The 22,191-nt window shown below is 35.2% G+C and overlaps 1 protein-coding gene across 1 annotated transcript in view; it reads right to left on the reverse strand.

Moving 5' to 3' along the window:
* Positions 1 to 22,191, reverse strand: part of ADAMTS3 (ADAM metallopeptidase with thrombospondin type 1 motif 3) — a 288,194-nt gene that overhangs the window by 21,973 nt on the left and 244,030 nt on the right. The window contains exons 6-17 of the mRNA XM_007998846.3: positions 19,862 to 19,945; positions 17,550 to 17,706; positions 16,694 to 16,799; positions 16,168 to 16,311; positions 15,407 to 15,539; positions 12,683 to 12,796; positions 10,520 to 10,665; positions 9,131 to 9,306; positions 7,890 to 8,023; positions 6,257 to 6,380; positions 2,857 to 2,937; positions 923 to 1,086 (exon numbers count right to left, since the gene is read on the reverse strand). Coding sequence (XP_007997037.3) covers positions 923 to 1,086; positions 2,857 to 2,937; positions 6,257 to 6,380; positions 7,890 to 8,023; positions 9,131 to 9,306; positions 10,520 to 10,665; positions 12,683 to 12,796; positions 15,407 to 15,539; positions 16,168 to 16,311; positions 16,694 to 16,799; positions 17,550 to 17,706; positions 19,862 to 19,945 — 1,563 coding nt within the window. The remainder of the gene's footprint in view (positions 1 to 922; positions 1,087 to 2,856; positions 2,938 to 6,256; positions 6,381 to 7,889; positions 8,024 to 9,130; positions 9,307 to 10,519; positions 10,666 to 12,682; positions 12,797 to 15,406; positions 15,540 to 16,167; positions 16,312 to 16,693; positions 16,800 to 17,549; positions 17,707 to 19,861; positions 19,946 to 22,191) is intronic.

Below are 22,191 nucleotides of genomic sequence, written 5' to 3' on the forward strand. Positions count from 1 at the left end.
CCCAAATGAGGGAGTTTTAGCCATTTGGGGACTGCCTGCTTTGCACAGCTATAGGAAACTGCATCCAACGTCTGCTAGATATGAATAAGACCTTCCGGCTATAAGGACCTCATGCTGCTGCCTCCCTTGGAGCCCTCTGACCCACAGACTCTCTGCTGTGCTGCTGAATGACACTACCTAGGCACATACACCACCTCAGATTCCCCTCTTCCTCAGAAATTCCCTTGCCCTTCTGTCCTCTGGGTGGTGGCCCCACTTGCAAACCGGCTGAGGCTGCGCTCAAATAAAGTGTGTGTGTGCTACTGCCACCTTGTGGCCATATCTTTTTCTTTGCTCAGCCCCAAAACCCTTGGAACTCGCTAGAAGATCATAAAAACACAGTGCTGAAAGAAGGGAAAAAAGGAAACAAAAAAACAAAAAACTAGCAACCTCATATTCTATATCTAGTAAAGATATCCTTCCAAAATGAGGGTGAAAATAAAGATATTTTCAGATCATTGAAAGCTGAGAGAATTACTTGTCGATACACCCACACCACAAGAAATGCTAAAGGAAGATCTTTATACTGAAGGTAAATGATACTAGATGGAACGTTAGATTTACAAACTAGAATGAAAAGCATACGAAATGGTAAATATGTGGGTAAATACAAAAATCTACTTTTAGTGTTGTCTTTAAAAGATAACTGATTATTTAAGTCAAAAATCAGAATGCTGCATTATTCAGTTTATAATATATATACAATAAATTACATGAAAATAATGCACAAAGAATGGGGGGAAGATAAATGGAATTATTTTAAAAGGCAACTCATTTTTCAATGTTCAAAGTACGTTTAATGTTCAAGGTAAAAGTGTTTTCAGATAGATTAATTATAAAATAAGCTGAACCAACTATACCATGAGCCCGTAATGCCACATACCAAAACAATAACAGGATCATGTAAAGGTCCATCGGTGTGAAGACTTTCAACGTCATCTTCAATGTTATAATCCCACTCCACACCAAGATCTATGAAGGTCCGCGACTTGGCTTCCTCCCCTTTGCCATTTAAAATATAATGTCCTGTAGCCTGGTTCTTAATAGCTAAAGGAAGAAAAATGAGTAACCAGTATACATTTTATTTTATCATATTAAGTGCTGAAGATTCACAGCACATATATCCTTTCTACAAATCAATGACCATATTTCTTTATTAGTAGCAAGCAATCAAAATGGGTGTTAGTTCTGATATTATTCCCATTGTCTTGATTAGGCATTCAAAACTCTCACGAAGCATTCCTAACTAGTCAAAAATATGGCAAGACGGTTAAATAGGCAAAAATAATGTTTGCAAATATTCCCATTTGAAAACATTGTCAAAGAGGTTAATAGTTTCTAAATCATTTATCCTATATATTTCCTTACAAAACTGGGAATATTTTGAAAATGACAGCTACTTTTTCAATAATTAATAGAAATAATTTATGCTAGGATAGCATATAACATAATGGTTTATTTATTGCATTTTTTAAAAAGTTGGTCAAAATATTTATAGTCATCCAACATAGTTGAAGTAATTTTTCAGGCCAACAATTTAGTTCTCATGATTGTAAAATTTCAGAGCCATATCACCTACTCATATAGTTAGGAAAAGCTGCTTACTGCTAATGGAATTCTTAACGTAGTATACATTTATTACATATTATAAAATGAAATAAAATGCTGGCTTAGTGAGTAAAAAATAATGACTAGGATTTTAAATTTTAGATTTGTTTATCAGAATATAATGTTATATTAGAAAGCAAAATTTCATGTTACTACTATTATTGAAAATGTGTAGAAAACATGAGTAATTTTAATTAAATGTATCTATTCCTCTCGGGCTTTAAACTGGCCTATTTTTTCCAAGGACATTAATATGAATTCTAGGATGAAAAACAAGGAATTTTAAATACTGGAGAAAGAACTATAGCTGACTTCTAGACTATTATTACATTTAGTAGTGAACATAATTTAAATGTGTTTAAAAATTCTATGAAACACCATAAAACAATTCATTTTTTAAAGTCACAACTGAAATAAAATGATTTGCTGTAAATTCTCATGGAGTTGATATGTGATGTCTTAGTTTCGGAAATTATCTTAGTGTTCTTATAGGCCAAGGAATAGGAAAGTTATGTTTACACTTGTCTATACAATTTAAATTTATACCTCTTTAAAGTGACATTTCCATGTAATCTTCTCACAAAAGAAAAAAAAAATCTCCTTGTGGAAATTATAATCAGCTCTCTGTGGCAAATGGATCTGCATGTGCCAGTCAAAAACCTGACACATGTCAGATATTAGAATAATTTAAGATTAGATTACTAAAATTCACCTGTGGTTGCTTTTCAAAGAATGTAAAATACAATAAAAATAAGACAATATACAGTATTGGATCAATCAAAATATCAGAACTTATTTGTCAACGTAAGTATGATGAATTTTTCTGATATTCCTTAATTTAGTTGATTTTATTAACATATGTATTTTCTTATCCCCTATTACAGAGCAAAAAGTGTATAAGAAATATAAGCTTGTCAAATGATTTTTTCCCTCATATAATTAGGAACCAACCCCAGTTTCCATAAAAAATTAAAGCTCTTTTTGTTTTTATTTTTTATTTTAAAGTAAGCATAGTTAGGAGAAATGACCAAAAAAACCTACATAACATTCAATTAATGCATTTATGTATTATTTTGATTCTTACATATGTGTATGCACATATATGTACATATACGTATGTACATATACACATATCTATATTTATGATTTCTTTGACATTTCAATGTTTCAGTGCATGTTGAAGCAGAGCCAGCAGACAGAAACACTTACCAAGAATATGAGGAGAAGCCTCGTCTTCTTGGATTAACACATGTCTAGCCCCAGGGGGTATATCAAACATCTTAAGGTACCCTTTGCATGTGTAGTAAATATTGTAGGAAGCAAAGAAGAAAACAAAAGCAATAACCATGGTTAGTTGAGCACTACATTCTTACTGCTTCTGCATGCAGAAGAGGGCATCCATAAATTTAAAGAAGCAGTTTCAGAAATTAACTTCAAAGCATTGGTAGCTTTTGTGACATCCAACATGAAATTAGAGGAAACTTTTTTTTTTAATTAAAGAGGGAAAAAAGTTAATCTTGTTACTAATGTATTAGTCACTTATCTTGTATTGACCTTCAAATGATGTCAACAACAATTCAGGCAAATACTATACTTTCCTGTGTCCCTCCGTGTGATTCTAGTTTTCTAAATCATCCTTTTCAAGTGGAGTCAACTTTTAATGAAAGTTCACTTAAGTGGTGAACTTTTTGGGATACGTTATCTGCCTACATGTTATTTTAAAAGTCTAAGAGGGAAGTATAGATAGCTAAACTTCTAATTATTAAAATATTTTCATATTTAAAGCCTTCTTTATTATAAAGGAGTTACAACAGAAAAATCAGTGCTTTCATTTTTCTTGTGATCAGCATTAATTTTAAAGCTTTAGACAAGTTTTATGATGGGACTATTTTAACCAAATTGACAACGTGGATTTTAAACCACTTAGTTGGAAAATGTGTGCAAATTATGTTACGCATTGCCTTTATATGCACCCTAACCTCAAAACCTCCTAAGCCAGAAATAAGAAAATCAATATGCTTAATTGGTTGCTTTGGGTTTTAAAATCGTATATCATTCCTATTACTGGAAACGTCATATATCACATACTATGTTGATATTATCACATGTCCTAAAAATTATCTTACAGTCATTTAGAATTAATATTATGCCCATAAATCATAAATATTATGACCTGACAATAGTCAGGTCAATTAGAACAGGTGTTATACATCTCATTATCATATAAATAAATGAATATAAGATGATTATGTAACCTACACTTTCAATACATTATGAAACATCCAGTACATATTCTACGGAGAGTATTAACAGAAATGCAGTTATCAATCCACAATTATTGATGAAATAAGAAAAAAAGTGTTTTTGCCATTTGTATATGTACAATAATATATACTATGAATAGATTTACCTAACTTTTTCACAATATTTATTAGTGTCCTAACTAAATAAAGTGGTCCTTTTGGGATTAGGGTGTTGAGCACTTTAGCCTGGGGTATAGTCTAACACATGAAATGTACCATGTTTGTCTGAGTACACAGTGGCTAGAAGGAACATGCTTAAGGTGCCAAGTAGAGCAAAACAGCTTGATGCCATTTATGGATGCCCATCTTTCTGCAGTTTGCTACAACTTACCCAGTACGTTTTTAGCTTCTCTTGTTTCAGCAAGAGAAATATTACGAGCTCCTTTGGGTAAAGTGAAAGCGCCTCTTGTCTTCCCTTAAATAGAATGTCTTTAATTAGAGGTGGGTTCATGTTTATCAAAGTCTTGTTGTTTCATTGACTATCTCATAAGTCATATATTTTGTTAGGCAAGATATAAAATATGTTCTGTAAGTTTATGTGTTGAAGTCACAATGCATTTGTAATAGACAATGCCAATAAACTGTTAATAGTCAATGAAAGTAAGACTAAGCATGAAAGTAAGGCTAAGTAGATGATTTGAAGTTGAATACTTGCAGATTTCATTTTCCAGCAACTTCAATTCTTTATGGCACCTCTTGCTTAAATGTTTTCCTGTTGGAAAAGGTTAATTAGTCTATTAAATCACTATGATGACAATATTAGTGCAAAGATATGGATGTTAGATTATCTTTGAACGGTTTGAATTGGTATGACAGATGAAAATTTTCTAATGTTCTTTGGGCCTTGATTTGCAAGTTTAGCATAATGTTTGAGCTATCTGAAAAACAGTACCAATACCTTATATTATACATAATATAGAATGAATGAACATGGAAAAACCTTTTCTTTACATTAATTCACTGTGGAAATAAAACAAAATGAATTATTTTACATCCAAAAGAAAAGAATAAAACGTAACTTGAATAAAGAAAGCACAGTACATTATTTCACAGCAAGATGAAGAAAATTACATTTGACTCCACTGAAACATAATACATGTATGTAATTATATTTCTCTTTGCTTTAATAAAATAATGCAATCAATCAGAAACAGCAATATTTGCTTTTTAACAATTTTCAAAGTACAAAACAAAGTAATTTATCACACAGGAATAGCAAAGACATCAGTAACACGAAAAACATTAGAATATAGTCTCCTAGTAATTGAGTTAGGTAGCTGGGGTACAATGGGAGTTAAAAAAAGAAACTAAGAGAATTATTTCATTTGGATGAAGAATTTTTTATAAAAGGAAAAATCACCCTGATGACAATATACTTAATGTAAACCGTATTTCTTTGTTTTTGTTTTACTTTCATGATTTTATAAGATACCAGCAGCTCTTTGGAAGACATGAAAATCTTCTTAAGCAAACACCACATCAAATTTATCTTTAAGTGCTGAAATCCCAGAAACATTTGCCCAATAAATCCTTATTGAAGAACTGAATATCTGATACGAACTCAAGAAATTATTCAGTAATAAATATTGGTATACAAATCTTTTATGAAAATTCCAATGAATATTATTAAACTATGGATAATATTGCCTATTATTTGATGACAGCTTTTTGTTCTACCTTTGAACCTTCAGTGTATGTCTAAGTCCAAGTTATTGACTATGTAACAAGCATAAACATTTACAGAGATGAGCAATTACATCTCAGGTTAGTTTTTGGTTGTACCTCAATTTTGTTTAAAGTAAATTTTTAAAAATTATGTGAAATACAGATCCAAGATTCCTAGATTTATAAACAGGATAAAACTGTTCACTTTTAAAATAAGTATAACTAATGTGATACTTTAAAAGTTGTATCTAAAGTTTTGTAATTTTTAAACTCCTGATCAATAATTTATGCGCAACAGGAATTCAAAATAAACATCAATTCTAATAATTCAATCTGCATTTTATTAAAAATGCAAAATAAAACACATAATTTGGCTAGCTAGTATAACCAATACTGATTTTATTTGTTTCTTTTCTAAATTTAGTATGTATTTTTTTTCATCATTGACACTAAGGAGTATGAATTCATTCAAAGTGGTTTTTTTTTTTTTAAGTTCTGTAAAAGGTAATCTGAATAACAATAAACCAGCAGCTAAATTTTGGTTATGTTTATAGAGAAAATGCTGCATTTCTGAAAGAAGAAGCCTCAAAAAGTACAAATCACAGAGAAGCATACTAAATTCATGAGAGACCTCATCTTACCAAGCTTCCTGGGAGTTCTGGTAAATGTCCCCTTCACGGTTCGACAGTGGGAATTATCTCCTCCACAGACACCACACTTATCCTCAACCTTATTAGAACCAATTTCTTTGTCACAGCCCACTTTCTGGAGAGAGAAGATGTCAAATGTGGCTAATTTTAATGTGCCCAGTAGTGGTCAACATCCCAGAGAATGATGAACCCACAGTCAGTCAATTTATAGCGAACTGCCACTGTAGTCATGATTTTTAATACCTCAGTTTTTTTTTTTAATAGTGGAAAATCAAATGACTCGTACCCTAAGTAATAAAGAATATATTTCCTCTAGTCCAATGAAATATTTACACCATTTTAAATTGTCATAGTCATCAAACACACATATAATGAGCACAGATGTAGCTGATGCTGAGGAGACAAAAAAACAGTAAGTGCTTTTCCCTTGCTGCTCTCACATTTATGATGATGGATAATATAGTGAGTTGTATATTAGTGTAATCTTTAAAAGATGGTTAGGATGTGAGAGAAAACTTCACAAGAGTGGTGAAGACTTTCACAGGGGCCAAAGAAACACAGAATGGAAAAGCGTTTCAGGAGAGCAGATGAGTTAGAACAAAGCCAGAGAGGTTGTATGTTCATGGAAAGTGGGTTCAGAGGTCAATATCTAAACCCATATTTAAACCAATGGAAGGTTAGTGTTTCATGATAAGGAAAGAACAATGAAAAATCTGCATGGAACAGACTGCAGAAGACTTGAATACCAGGAAGAATTTACATTTTCCCATGAAACGGGGAAATACTGAAGGTTTTCTGAATCAAGTCATGTTCTTAATATAAATCATTGTAGAATAATGATACAAAATACACTACTGCACTCAAAAGTATGGGATGAAAGGTGGCAGGGAAAATAAAGACAACACATACATTTAATATACTAGGTACTGTGGCAGGTAAAAGCTGAACAAGACATACTATACTTTCAGGAAAATGTAAGCTCAATTACTTTAGACTCATTAATACAACACTTCAGTTTTGCTGAAGTATACAGGAAATATACATTAGGAGCAGTGTTTCAGTTAATAAGATAATTTCATATCAATTTAACTATGAATACAAGAAATAAAATGCATTTTTAACATGAGATTAAATGGAGCAAAAAAACCCACGTTTGCTTCTTAACAACTTTTGTTCTAACGTGAAATTTAGCATTTAAAGTTAGTATTGATTAGAAGGTGAGAAAGAAATGTCTTATTATCTTTACAACAAAAGATTAAATACACTTAGCACTGATTATTTTTAAAAAGACCTTGTATTTTAATAGTAGATGGCTACTGAAATACCCGAAGCAAATGCATTATTACCAATTTGTATTCCCTACCTAGAGGCCTCAGAGTTACTTAGAAAAGGCATTTGGCTGGAAATTAGGAAAATTATTTAAACCTTGATTCCGCCAGTGACCAAAGTTTGATCTGAGAAAGTATAAAGTCTCCCAAATTTATTTTAGCTACTGAACTATTCATAGACACTTATTGTAATGTGATTTCAAAGATAAAATAGTTTAAAAAATTAAAAATGTGTAGATGAATGATAGTAAACGTAGATACTGTAGAAAGCCTTTGGGGAAGCAATTTGAACTTACCACACACTCTCCTCGCACACATATGCTATATGGATCTTTGTAAGAACAGCGCGTTCCATCATGCACCAGTTGTTTCATGTAAGCAACATCTCCAGTCTCCTTGGACTGACAGTAAAGATGGCATCTTTTCTTGGCTGCATAAGATGGAGGATAAAATTAACTATTTACGTAAAATGGAATGTTTGAACAGCATAGTTTGTTTTATTTTTAAATATAAGGTTTCAATGTGATTTCCTAAAAACAAAAGGAATACTGTATAAACAAATAAGGAGTAAGGAGAAAAGTATGTACATCTGACATATTTGTTTTAGCTAAGGTGACCATATAATTTATCATCTAAACTAGAAAAGGGGCTCTAGTAATAGCAGGAACAACAGGGATAAACTGGGACTGCCCCGGGCAACCCTAGATTTCACCATAGCTCTTACATAAATTTTAATTCAAAACCACTTTAGTTTTTGTAGTATTAGAGCACTGAAAGAATGTCTCTGACTTGCCTCAATTACCTACCATAGTTTTTGTCTCTTACAGGATGCAACTCACTTCACCAAAATAGATAAAAATAATGCATTTCTTCTTAATGCGTTGCAACTTTGAACTCTTATGTGTATTCCTCTTTCCTTTAAGGCGGATTTGAACTGAACCCAGTGGTGTATGTAATCACATGACTACTTCCTTTCATTCACTCAAATAAGAAGTATGGCAAAAAGTTGCCACTTGGACATATTTAACCAAAAATTCAGAAGTAAGAAGTGAAACATTAAAAGAAAATTTCCAAATGTATTTTTTAAACTAGTTGATAGTACAAAAGTAAAAGGTTATAAGGTATCTTTTGTTATTAAATAATGATCTTTCTCTTGGTCTTGACTCAATTGTCAAAGAACTAGATTTTTCTCTAGTCGTTCAGAAAGGAAAGATCACAAAATTCCAGAAGTATTTCCTAGTAGAGGGATTTTGGTTGAATCAGGAATTCCAACAGCTCTCCCAGGCATTCCTTTCCACTGGTCTTTCACCAGTGATGGTGATCGTGCTGCTTGCCAGGAACTATTGCACAATTCTTACCTCTTTACAGAAAGGGTACTTTAGCCTTATTCTTAGAAACCGAGGAGAACTTACTCCTATAAGCACCAAGTTTCCTAAGTTACCAAGTAGGGATCAAGAGTCCATGGGATTGGTGCTGGCAAAGCTTAAACTGTGAGTAACCATCCACACAGCAGGGAGAAGAGCAGGAGGCTACTCACGGTCAGGATGTTCATATGGCAACCAGTGGTGTTTGGTATTCTGGTATTCAAAGTGGGAGTTTCGCTGCTGACACTGCTGTGCTCTGAAGTCCTCAAAGTGTTTTTGGCATTCTTCTGTGTTACAAAGCTGGTACTCAAAATTAACACCAGGACAATCCTGACCACCATTGATGGGCCTAAAGAAAAGACAATACTTAAAAAGGCCTTTTGGCTTCTGTCTAGCAGTTGAAGCTTGCAGACACAGTGCTTGAGGGCATAAAGCCAGAGTTTCTGGGCTGCCAGCACAAAGTGAATGAACTCATACTTCCTAATTTCAGTCCCTTTCCAAAAGCACCCTTCTCTCCCTGCTGGGTGGAAAAATAAAACAAAACACAAAGCTCAACGTAAATCAGCTTTTCAAATCATGTATTTTAAATGCATGGTAAAAGTGTATAAGAAAAAAAAAAGCATGTCTATTGAATCAATACAACGATATTTTTCCACCATGTATAAAACACATAGATGCAGCTCAAAGAAACTTTGGTCATTGCTCCATGACTCGGTTTCCTCATATGTAAAATGCAAATAATACTGTATCTTCCTTCGAGGAAAATTGTGAAGATCAAATGAGTTGACATTATTTAAAGCACTCGTAACAAACCCTGGCTCATAATGAACTTTAGTTGATCTTTTAATTTTTATTGTCCTTGTTACTTCTAATACTACCATCATCTCTTCCTGTGAAGGCAGGTATGTGGCATCAGAGAGTCTTACGAAAGACACGCTCAGAGCCATCCTGCTGCCAGAAACAGAGAGAAAAAGCTGCTCACATATTAAACCCTAGACAAGGAAGAATCCTCTAAATGTGATAATTCAGTTGTTTTTTTCTCCATAAAGATTGCTGAGCACACAATTCAGTAATTGTAGTCTGAGTGAATGAATGGATAACTTTCCCCCAACAGTCACCTGGCCTTCTATCACAATCTTTCGTTTGCCCTCCTCTGAAGCAATCACGTTCCACTCCCTGAAGAGAGTGAGTCTGTATGCTTGGTACCGCTCCTTCCTGGACACTCCCTTGCTTCTGGCAGTTGATCTCGCAGTGCCCATGCCCATGCCCTTAGGGCACAGTGACCTACTTTTTCCTTGTTCAGCTTCTTAATATTCCTGAACAGCAACTTCTTTACAAATATTCAATCTCCATTTGATCTTCTTATCTTCATCACTGACTGCTTGTCACAGGACTGATGAATGGAGATGTATCGAAAACACAGACTGGTTTATGAACCGTGAACAATTTCTTTTCCTGCCCTGTGTTTGACGTGCACTTTATAAAACAGAATACTAATAACATAATATTGAAGTATTTTCTGGTTTCTCCCAAAATAATAAGAATTACAAGGATATACTCACATGGGATTATTGCACTGGCGTGTTCTGAAACGAACACCAGTTCCACATGTCCGAGAACAGGAGCCGAATTTAGTCCATGACCCCCAATTGCCATCTTGTTTTTGCTGATTAGCATTCTTCCACATGCAATGACCCTTATAGCACCACTTAGAAAAATGACAAAGGGTAATTATTAAAATCATGCGTACACGAAAGCTGAAGTTGTTATAAAAGAACCATCTAGTTAAAGGGCTTTGTTACTGCTCTTTTTTCTTCCAGGTGGAGATGCATTTAAAATTATCCAAAAGCAATTGTATCATTAATATACCCTATCAAAGGGTAATTTAGACTTGTATTTTTCAAGTATAAAATTAAAATGGAAAAACAACATTCACTCAGACTAAGTTTGATACATTCACCAGTGAGCATCAAACATTATAATCAATAAGAACTCTTTGAGCACCCAGCTCGCACAGTTGGTAATATTTTACCCTTCATCTGTCACTACTTATATCATATCAGAATATTTTGAGGGCTATATGATCTTTTAAAAAATGATAACATAAAATATGTCTTGACTTAGATAATAATATAACATGTCCAAAACCTATGCAGTTTTCAAAGCACTTTTATTTAACTTGTAAATTTTTTCATTCACAATGATTCTGAGTGATAGATGGGTCATATATATAATCATCACCAATTAGATGAGGAAAATTGAGGCCCAGAAAGGTTCATAAGTAGTTGAAGGCCATCTGACCAAGAAGTAATTAAGTGGGGCTACCAGAACTCTAATACTACAGAGGCACCTAGCTTAGAGTGTCCTGCGTACAGCAGGTGCTCAAGAGATGTTAGTCATTTTCCTCTCCAACATTTTGACTTACTTTTTCATACTACATACAATAAAAGCATTTGTTAAAACTCAACTTTTATAAATTTCAATATAACACCAATATATTTAAGAAAGTTGGATGTTAAAAAGTTAATTATATAATTTTTATAAAGCAAAAATGAATCAACTCGTTATGCTCTTGTTTCTAGTCAGAAGTTTATGATATTGAATTTTCCCAAAGCAAAACATTGTATATAATGTGCTTTGCATAGTTCCTAATACAGTGCAAATACTTAAAAAGACAGGTTTTATTATTAATATGCATATAATCCTTGTCACGAGTACAGTTTATACACATTTGAAATTGAACTTTGAAAGAACTAAACGCCATATAAATCTTCTGTACCAGGTTTTGGTCCTGTTGACAATTTCTTGTTTCTAAACTAGTCAAAGCTCTTCAACTTGAGTTCTTAACATGCCTTTGTTTTGGGATCTTTGCCCTTATGAGTAGCGTAGCTTGGCACTAAGCCAATTTCTGAGCATTCAATCTTGACTACACAATTTGAGATTTAAAACCTCTGGGCATCCTTCCCTAAGGAACAAGGCCAAATCTTCTGTATAAGTTCACACGACTTTATTTCTGGGCAACTTTCACAAGGAATGGGATGCCAGCAGGTCAATCAGATCCCACTACCAGGGGGGCAGATGGTCTGCTGAGTTGCTTCTTCCTAGTCTGACAATAGTGGGCTGAATTGTAGTCCCAAAGATATCAAGTCTTAATCCCTGGAACCGGTAAATGTTAGCTCATTTGGAAAAAGGGTCTTTGCAAATGTGATTAACTTAAACATTTTAAAATGTATCCATGGGGTCCTAAATGCCATTACATGTATCCTTATAAGAGAGGGGTAGAGGGAGACTTGACCCACAAAATGAGGAAAAGGCAATGTGGCCACAGAAGCAGAAACTGTAGTAGTGCAGCTACAAAGCAAGAAATGTGGGGTGGCCACCAGAGGCTGGAAGAAGCAAAGAAAAGATTCTCAACTAGAGCCTCTGGAGGGAGAATGGCCCTGCCCACGCATTGATTTCAGTTCACTGAAATTGATTTTTGACTTCCGGCCTCTAGAACTGTGAGGGAATAAATATCCATTGTTTCAAGTCACCAAGTTTGTGATAATTTGTTACCTTAGCCACAGGGATCTAGTATACTATCTTAGTACATTACTATAATAAAACCTTGCATACTATGGTTTTCATAAAAATGACAGTGCAGCTGTATTCACCACTTTCCAGACCTTTAAAGATGATAATTATGCAACATGTTACATATTTATTGTGTAAATAGATATACTCACTTTTCCGGCAGCACATTCAGTCCCATCAAGTGGAGGCCCCTTTTTAGTCTTACAAAAGTAGGGATTATCAGGATGGCTACACCACAGCTGTTTACATGGGTCAAAGGTTCGGAACTGGAAGATAGATAATCAAATTCTCAGTGAACTCTCACAGCTAGCATGACATGCACCAAAAATATATTCTATACAGTTTCTTCTGTCCTGTTTCTTGGATGTGTTTATTTCAAGTTAATAGTCAAAGTTGTGAGATGTTAAAAAAAAAAAAAAAAAAAAAAAACAACTGCATAAGAATTTCAGGTAGAAAATACTTTTATTCTTCTTTTCTAAAATAACAATGATAAACAATGATTTGTCCGAGATTATCTGGTTGACTTTTAATGTTTTTTCTTGATGTTTCTATGTTTTGTTTTTCAAATAGACAATGTGGAAATTTTCTAAAGACTTAGTAATTATCATGAATATTGTAAATATGAAAATATAATGGTTTGGCAGCTCTCCAGCTATCAAAATGTTTTTTCTTTATCTCTGTAGGTATGAGATAGATTGTTGAATATAAATAATAAAAGGGCTGGGTGCAGTGGCTCATGCCTGTAATCCCAGCACTTTGGTAGGCTGAGATAGATGGATCACCTGAGGTTAGGAGTTTGAGACCAGCCTAGTCAACATGGTGAAATCCCGTCTCTACTAAAAATACAAAAAAATTGGCCAGGCATGTTGGTGCATGCCTATAATCCCAGGTATTTGGGAGGCTGGGGCAGGAGAATTGCTGCAACCCAGGAGGTGGAGGTTGCAGTGAGCCAAGATTGCGGCACTGTACCCTCTAGCCTGAGTGATAGAACAAGACACCATCTCAAAATAATAATAATAATAATGATAATAATTAATACTTATAAATAGTTGACCAAAAGAAGAAAAAAATTGTCAAAGTTTCTGTGTAAGATAAAGTATTCCAGGTGCAACAAAATATCATAATACATTCATACAGTTTATGAAATATTTGCCATATCTTTGATTCTCATACCAATCCATAGCTGAGAAATATGGGTTACAGGTTAGGGCTATAGTTATGGTTACAAGTAGGACAGTAACAGCACGAGACTAGAGTCTTGGTTTTCATACTCTTCAGAATGGTTTTTATTTTCCTAACACACCACATTATAATATCCAAATGTTTGTATAAGCAAACATGTATATTTGTGTGTGCTCTTTGCTTGTTTGCTCTTTTTCTCTCTAAATGTAAACATCTTACCAATCATTATCTAGATGTTTAAAAATATCAAACAACAGCTTATCCACATATCTATTGCCTATACTGCTAATTACCTACATACATCTTTATGTGCATAGCAATGTTTTTATTAGTACAAATTTTAAGATGTGGGTTTTTTGTTCTAATCCTTATTACCGAATGTGGAAATTCTACTTTTCCACGACATTAAGTCAAAGCTTTAGAAAATTCTCCAATCTAAAACATTAATGCAAGTAATTAGGAGCTCACAGCGTATACTTTATAGACAGACCAAATGGTTGTATATGGAAGGTTTCAAACAGCAGATCAATTTCTTTCTAGCCCCATGAAATACTTACATTCCTTGCTCTAACATGCAAAGCTTGCTCCAACATAGAAAAAGTCCTTTTTTTTTTTTGTTAATGAACTACTAAAGACCAATATGGAAATTTAATGAAACATAACGCTAATGTGAATAGTTACAGGGAAGACTGGTTTTAATGAATTCCACTGAACATATATATGTGCCTCTCTTGTGCTAAGCACTTTAATCAGATTTAATCCTCACACCAATCTTATCAGATAAATACTATCATTCTCCACATATTACACATGAGGAAAGTAGGCCAGAGAGATTAAATACGGTGCCCAAGGTTATACATTTAAAAAGCGTCAGCTGGGTATAGTGGCTCACGCCTGTAATCCCAGCACTTTGGGAGGCCGAGGTGGGTGGGTCACAAAGTCAGGAGTTTGAGATCAGCCTGGCCAATATGGTAAAGCCCTGCCTCTACTAAAAATACAAAAAAGTTAGCTGGGAGTGGTGGAGAATGCCTGTAATCCCAGCTACTCGGGAGGCTGAGGCAGGAGAATTGCTTGAACTCGGGAGGCGGAGGTTGCAGTGAGCCGAGATCGTGCCACTGCACTCCAGCGTGGGTGACAGAGCGAGTCTGTCTCAAAAAATAAAAAAGAAAGTATCAGATCCAGGACCTGATCCAAGGTCCTGACCCTCATGCTATGCCATATGATTCTTTTATTAGACTATACCAGCACAATCCTTCCCTATGGTCACACATATATGGAATTCTGCCATCAAGCTAAAGAAAAGCAATAAATCTAAGGCTTAACACTCATCTTCTCTGAAAGTCACAAAAACCAGGGGATGAAAAGAACGTGAAGATTCGAGCCTGGCAGCCTTGGTTTCAAAGTTCAGTTCCCCTGTTTACCAGTTGTGTGCCTTAAGCAAGTTGCTTAATCTCTAAGTCTTGGTTTTATCTTCTATAAAATAAAAGTACATCAGCTCTCTTCTAGTCTGTCATGAGAATTAAATAAGACAATACATTTAAAGCCTGTAGCTGTAGCACATAGCAACACAATGAACACAAAATAATTGCTAGATATTATTATACTTGCACCAGTGAGTCTGCAAATCTCACCAAGCAGGAGCTACACAAACAGATTTCGAGATGCAACATCTGCATCAACTGGGAGCAACATACCGCAGTGCACATTTTATAGCCAACACCAAAGTCAAAACGACATTGCTCATCCATAGAGTAATTGATTCCAGGAAGTTCTGGGAGTTTAGGCCAATCATGATCAAAAGGGTCATCAAGGAGACAGTCATAGGAACTGTAGGAAGAAAAACATTGCATGTAGTTAAATGTTCATTTAAAAAAATCAGGTCCTGATTTAAAAAAAAAAGTAGTCTTTGCTTATATACTTTAGAATTTCATCACAGATCATACAGCAATTTTGCAAAAACATATATTTAAGGTTTTGGTTTCGGTTCCATTTAGAAAAAGACTCTTTACCTGTATTCACGCCAGGAAAGTAAACCAAGCATGACTTAGGAGTGTAGTAGAGCCATGATTATTTGAGTCACTAATTAAACCACCACATGGTGTGGTAGGGCACATCCTGACACCTATACTGTAGAGCACAGCTGGTATCATATGCAGGAACCACATGACCGTCCTCCCCCAACCTCAAGTTTGACCATTAATCAAAGATTCTATAACAACTTACTAAAGGAAAATTACATTACAGTTAAAAATTTACTTATATTGTAGACTTATGGCTTCAAGTATTATGACTCCATGATAAAATTGTGCCGAATGTTCTAAGTCATAAGAAAATGTTTATTATCAATAATAGTTTTCATTTACTGGGAATTTTGCTATGATCAAGTCCTAAGAGTCAGTTTTATGTCTGTAGGCTATAAAATAAATACTCTCATGACACGCAGCAGGGGACATACTGGATATATCTTTTCAATTCTTGACCACTGCATCGGGACCAGTGGTAACGATGGAATGCGGCTTGTACCAAGGGAGCCATGACACTTCCCATAGCAGTCTCATCACCACACCTGTTGCCTTGTCCATCATGCTCCATTCCCAACCTAGAACACAAAAAGACCTCAGTGGTAAGAATCAGGGGCTACTGCCTTCACTTAATTTTGGTTTTGAAAATAAGCCCTGGGAAATAACGTATTTTTAAGTCAGCTTGGCTTTCTTGAAGAAGTCATAGAAACAGAAATTGACAGCAACCTGACAGAAATGCCTTTCTTACTCTATAGCTCTGAAAACCACAGGAGTGCCTCTGCAAGCCAGTCACTCATTTAGTTTCAGTGCATGACCTCTTCTCTGTTTGCAGTTCTTCACACTTGGCAAAAGACAAGAATTGCATGCTGGCATGCATTCTGCCCAAAGAGGAAACAATACTGGGAGAAGCAGGAAAGAAAAGATCTTTTTTTGGCTTTATAGCTGTCAGCAGTGACTTACACATGGCCTGTTTCATGGGCTACTACAAAAGCAGATGAAAAACCATCCTCATGATTCAGGGTACAGCTTCTCACTGGATGACACATGCCGGTGACTGGAGCATATCCTGTAGAGAATAACAATTACTTTTATTTTCATTTTATGAGAAGACTCATTAAGAATTACAACTGGACCTTTGCCTAGGTGAAAAAAAGTAAGAGCCTTTCAGGAAACAGGGGCAGCTTTATTTTCCTACTAGCATTGTGTCACATTCTCTTGGGAAAGCCACAGGTAACGGTCTCTAAAAAGATTCACTGTGTCTGCATTTTCTCCTTTCCTAAGGGAAGGAATGGCCCGGGGTTACCATTCTCTTCTGCCCACCAGCTAAGCCCTGTCTTTCTGTTTTAGTAAATGGTCCTTCACATCGTGGTACTGATGAAGGAAGCCAGAAATTCCATCAATGTTGAAAAGAAAATCATCAGTCTGCTTCTTCCAAAGTCCACATCAGAATTTATTAGATAAATGTAAGCTGACTTTGGAAGAAAGCTCTTTGGCAGCAGTCATTTCTCATGGCATCTCTTTTTTCATTCCAAACAGTTAGTGGAAATCACACTGCATTTTACAGCATCCCCTCCATGCCCCAAATGCACAATCACTATTTTAAAAGCAAGTATAATTTATGATGGTATTTAAGTGGCTTTTAGCATTGAGAACTCCACAGAAGTCACTGGAAGCATCAGAAAGAAAATGTATGCTTGGCCGGAGTGTGGTGGAAAGTGGTGGTGGAGAGCTGAACATTTGAACAGACCGCCTGATTTAGGATTGCTTTTTAAAAGTCATGACCTTAAGTATTTCTTCTACATATTGATGGCAATACCTTGCATTCCAGCAGGTCCAAAGTCTTGCCTGGTTAAAAAAATTGCATGGTCATGGTGTTCAGAGTGGTTAAGATCAGATCTTTGTTGCTGGGACGCCCAGCGACACACATTCTCCAAGCTTCTGGATGGGTTTCCCCTTTCTATGAGGCTGATGGACTAAGAGAAAACAATATGTTAAAGACACACATGACAATTTCCCAAAGGCTTCGTTTGATAATTTTCTCTGAAGTTGAATTTGAGATTAAAGTATTTAAACAATGATCCAATACTATTTAGGGCTTATTTTGATATTCACTGTGATTTATGAATTGTAAATGCCCATGAAGGGTATTTTAATAATTATTTTACCTGTGTGAAAGTCAAATAATGCCATTTATGAGAATGATTTTGTTACGTTTGAGAGAGAATCTCACAATTTTACCTGTGGGAAAGTCAAGTGATACCATTTATGAGAATGGTTTTGTTTTGTTTGAGACAGAATCTCACTCTCTCACTCAGGCTGAAGTGCAGTGGCACGATCTGGACTCACTGCAACCTCTGCCTCTCGGGTTTAAGCAATTCTCGTGCCTTAGCCTCCTAAGTAGCTGGGATTACAGGCGCCCAACACCATCCCTGCTATTCTTTTTTTTTTGTGTGTATGTGTGTATTTTTAGTAGAGACGGAGTTTCACCATGCTGGTGAGGCTGATCTGAAACTCTTAACTTCAAATGATCTGCCTGCCTTGGCCTCCCAAAGTATGGGAATGTTTGATACTGAGATTTGCTATTGTGAGGCAACTTAATATTAATCATTTAGGTAATAATTTTAGTAGTCTAAATAATTCCTGGTTCAGCTTAGATTTGAGTTTCATAGAAGTAAGAACAAAAATATTGAGAAAGATTCTGGCATGTTTTTCCAGAGACGTGAATGTATAAAATATTAATTAAGATTTTTGTTTATTTTTTATGATCCAGCATTAATCAACATTTGGGGAGAATATGAATTCTTCCATGAGTTGGCAAGGCTGGTGAAATCTTAGTCTATGGAGAACCATCAAATTACATTAACTTTACACTAAAAAACAAAAAGAAAAACTCCCATTTTTTACGCTACTGAAGAGGGGTGGACTCTTCCAGTTCTGATATAAGGAAATAAGGTCGTTGAATGTTGCTACCATCACATTAAGGTCAGGAGTTAAAGTTCAGGAGGAAAAGGGCCCAACCTTCAAGAACCCACTAGCCACACTTCTCAGAGTAGTTCTGATGAAATGAAATTTGAACTTGGAACCAAAAGTTAGTCCCTATTTGACTGACAGGCTGAATTTTGTTACAGTTCAGCAAATGTTATTACCAGTGTTTACATTCTTAATAAAATCAGCTGCCTTTTTTTATATACTGATCACGTGCTTTTCCAAACAAATGCTTTAACAACCAATTGGAGGCTGTTATTTCCAGCTGGAGTTAACTCACATTCCTTGTTGGCAATATAAAGTAGGTCAGGCTTATGTGATAAAGGTCGATGACACTCTATCATTATAAAATGATACGTGGATGTTAACTATTTAATGAAATGCAAACACATGGATTTTTCCTATTTCCTAAATGTACAACTTCATTAGTATTTCATAATCAGGAGGATTAATTATGAGAGAGAGATGTGTAATTTTAAAAATCAAGAAAGTTGTTAAGCTAGTTGTTTCCCGTATGTTTCCTCCTTAAAGGAGCTAAAATCAATTATATTACATAAAATGCCTACTATGTGCGTTTTTATCCAACTTTTGCTTTTGAAAAAATTAAAGCTCTTTTAAATGAAAAGCATTCACTGTGCACCTCACTCTTCTTAAGTGGAAAGATATATGTATATAAAACATTGTTTTCAGTGAATCAAGAGAAGACAAAGATCTTTGTCTTTTTTCTTCATTGTACATTCCAAGCACCTAGAAAATATCTGCCACTTAGTAGGCATTCAATATAATTGCTTCTAATGAATAAATGAAACACACACTCGATGACAACATTAGGCTAAGGAAATTCTCTGTCCTCATAACAGTATCCATTCTTTCCATTCATAAGTCACACCTAAAGTCAGGGTAGTTACCTACATCTTTAGACAGAAATAAATAAGCAAATGGAAGCCGCACAAAAATCATTCATCATCTGCTCAAATTTGGAAGTCTCCACTCACGTGGCAGTTTCTTCTCCTCAATTTCAAGCAACTAGGGGTTTATGTGGAATATATCTATGCCTTAAGTCAGACGTAGCTTGAACAATTTAGTCTTCTATTTGCTAACCTAGTCCCTAATGTTTACAATTCATTTTTTAAGACATTTTACCTTTGCATATCCCAGCATTATCATGCGCACCAGGACCACATTTATATGCACTCCGAGGGACTCATCATGGTAAATTTCATTCACCTAGAAACAAAAAAAGATAATTGCTAAAAGAAAGAAAACACTGAAGATTTCATGAGATGTACATATAAGCTGTGTAATGTCCACAAATAGGTAAGTAAATTGCTATTTTTAAATTGAGTTTAATAGCTGAACCCTGAAATGTAGTCATTTACTTTTAGCTTTGGAACAACCTTTGGATATGTAAATTGCTAATTCTGTAAACTCCACAGTAATATGAACGTACAGGATATGCTCAAAAGGGTCTTGTTATACTAGTGCGGTGTTAGAAGGAGTCTACGTGTGATGTAATCCAAATATAACATTAGCCAAAAGCAACCACAGGAAGGTGACTTTGGCAAATCATTTGCTAGCCTGTGAGTTGCCCGCAACCACAGTAAAGGAAAACAGCAAGCATTTGCCTACTGGGGTGCCTCTGTGACAACTAGGGGTGCTACGTCTGGTTGAGAGATCCAATGGCTATGGGGTCTGTGTGCAGGAGCTGTGGTCGTGTATCTGAGAGCCAGCTAGCAAGTGGGGCAGCTGAGGCAACGATTGCTTGAAAGTGCTACAACACAGAAATCCTCCAATATTTAAGTTACTAAGGAGACTCTACGAGTACCTATCAGATGAATGTCAGCCCTGGATGCAACTCTGAGTCACTGCTTTTTGTTTAATTTTGAAAAATTAGGCTGAAATTTCTTTTCTTTTTTTTTTTTTTTCTGAGATGGAGTCTTGCTCTGTTGCCCAGGCTGGAGTGCCGTGGTGTGATCTCAGCTCACTGAAATTTCTAAAAGTGACTCGGTATACTGTAAAATCATAGATGTTGGAAAAAGTGCAACCTCAGAGGTCGTAGGTCCAACTCTGTTTCATACAGATGAGGAAAATAAAGCCTGTAGAAATTAACTGACATGCAAACCACACAGTGAGTTATTGGCAGATATGAATCTGAAGTGAACTGTAACTGTATTTTCTCATTAAGCTAGCGCAAAATTAGTGCAAATAAAAAATACTTAGCAACATGGCAAATGTTAGCAGGAAGGAGAAAGGTGGAGTTATCAGACTAGAATGCAAGGTTCTTGGCTGTTTCCAAAAACAACAACTCGCCACTTGTTAAAAACACTAAAAGAGGGATGAAAAACTAACTGCAACTAAGCTTCAGATCCGGGAGATTTGAACAGTAGGCACAGAAATCTAAAACCTGCACAGAAAACATAGGCATAATCTCATAGAGAGTGGCTTTAAAAATAAATATAACTCAAGAATGACTGAAGAATGCTCTAAAACAAGAAACTCACAAATCATAGTATTTTGATTTGCCACACAGACCAGGAAGATTCAACTGAATTGTTTCAAGAATCCAACGTGACTGCACAGAAAACCTTAAAAAAATCAGGGTCTTGAATGTAGACTGAAAGCATACTTATTGAATTTGTAGGAGTCACAAACAAGAAAAGAACAGCAAAGGTGGAAGTAAAAAATCTGGCTAAGCTAGAATATGCTAGAGATAACAAAGTATAACTTAAAAAGAAAGGATGTAAAGTCCTTTTAAGTGGAAAAATGCATGAATATATACACACATACATTTATACATATATACACATGCACGTGCACACACACACATACATACATAGAATGGTAAGACTCAATTTAATACCTGCACAAGATAAGCCAAGCTGTGGAAAAGAATCTGCAATACACACTTGGATTGTGTAAGTGTGCAGGCAGATAGCTCATGCCCAAGTTGTCCCACTCTAGGCTACAGAAAACCTGAAGTATTGAGTGCACTTTTCTGGGCTGTTTTATGACAGAGGTGCTTGACAAAACATGAATATTTCATGAGAAGAGCTAACAGCAAGGAGGCCAGAAAATGTGTCTTATAAAGAAGAGTTGGGGAGACATAATGGTTAAAAGCCTGAATGCCCCACATTAATAGTCTCAGACAAATCCTGGTTCAACCCCTCACTGCTTGTGAGACCTTTATTATTCTGAGCCTCAATAAAGTGGACATAATAAAAATAATATCTCATAGCGTTAGGGTGAGAATTAAGAGACTTAACTCATGTAAACAAATTGCTCAAAAATTTTAAGAGTGAGAGGGAGGAAGGGGTTTTTAAGGATATTAGAATATGAGAAGTGGAAAAGAAAAACATAGAAGAATTAATAGCCTTCATATGGAAGGCTATTTTCTATATCTATAGAAAATAAAACTTAAAACCATTCACATTATTAAAGGGGTAAATTTCAGCTTAATATAAAGAAAAAGTGAA

The sequence above is a fragment of the Chlorocebus sabaeus genome, chromosome 7, assembly GCF_047675955.1.
Source record: "Chlorocebus sabaeus isolate Y175 chromosome 7, mChlSab1.0.hap1, whole genome shotgun sequence".
Lineage (NCBI taxonomy): Eukaryota > Metazoa > Chordata > Mammalia > Primates > Cercopithecidae > Chlorocebus > Chlorocebus sabaeus.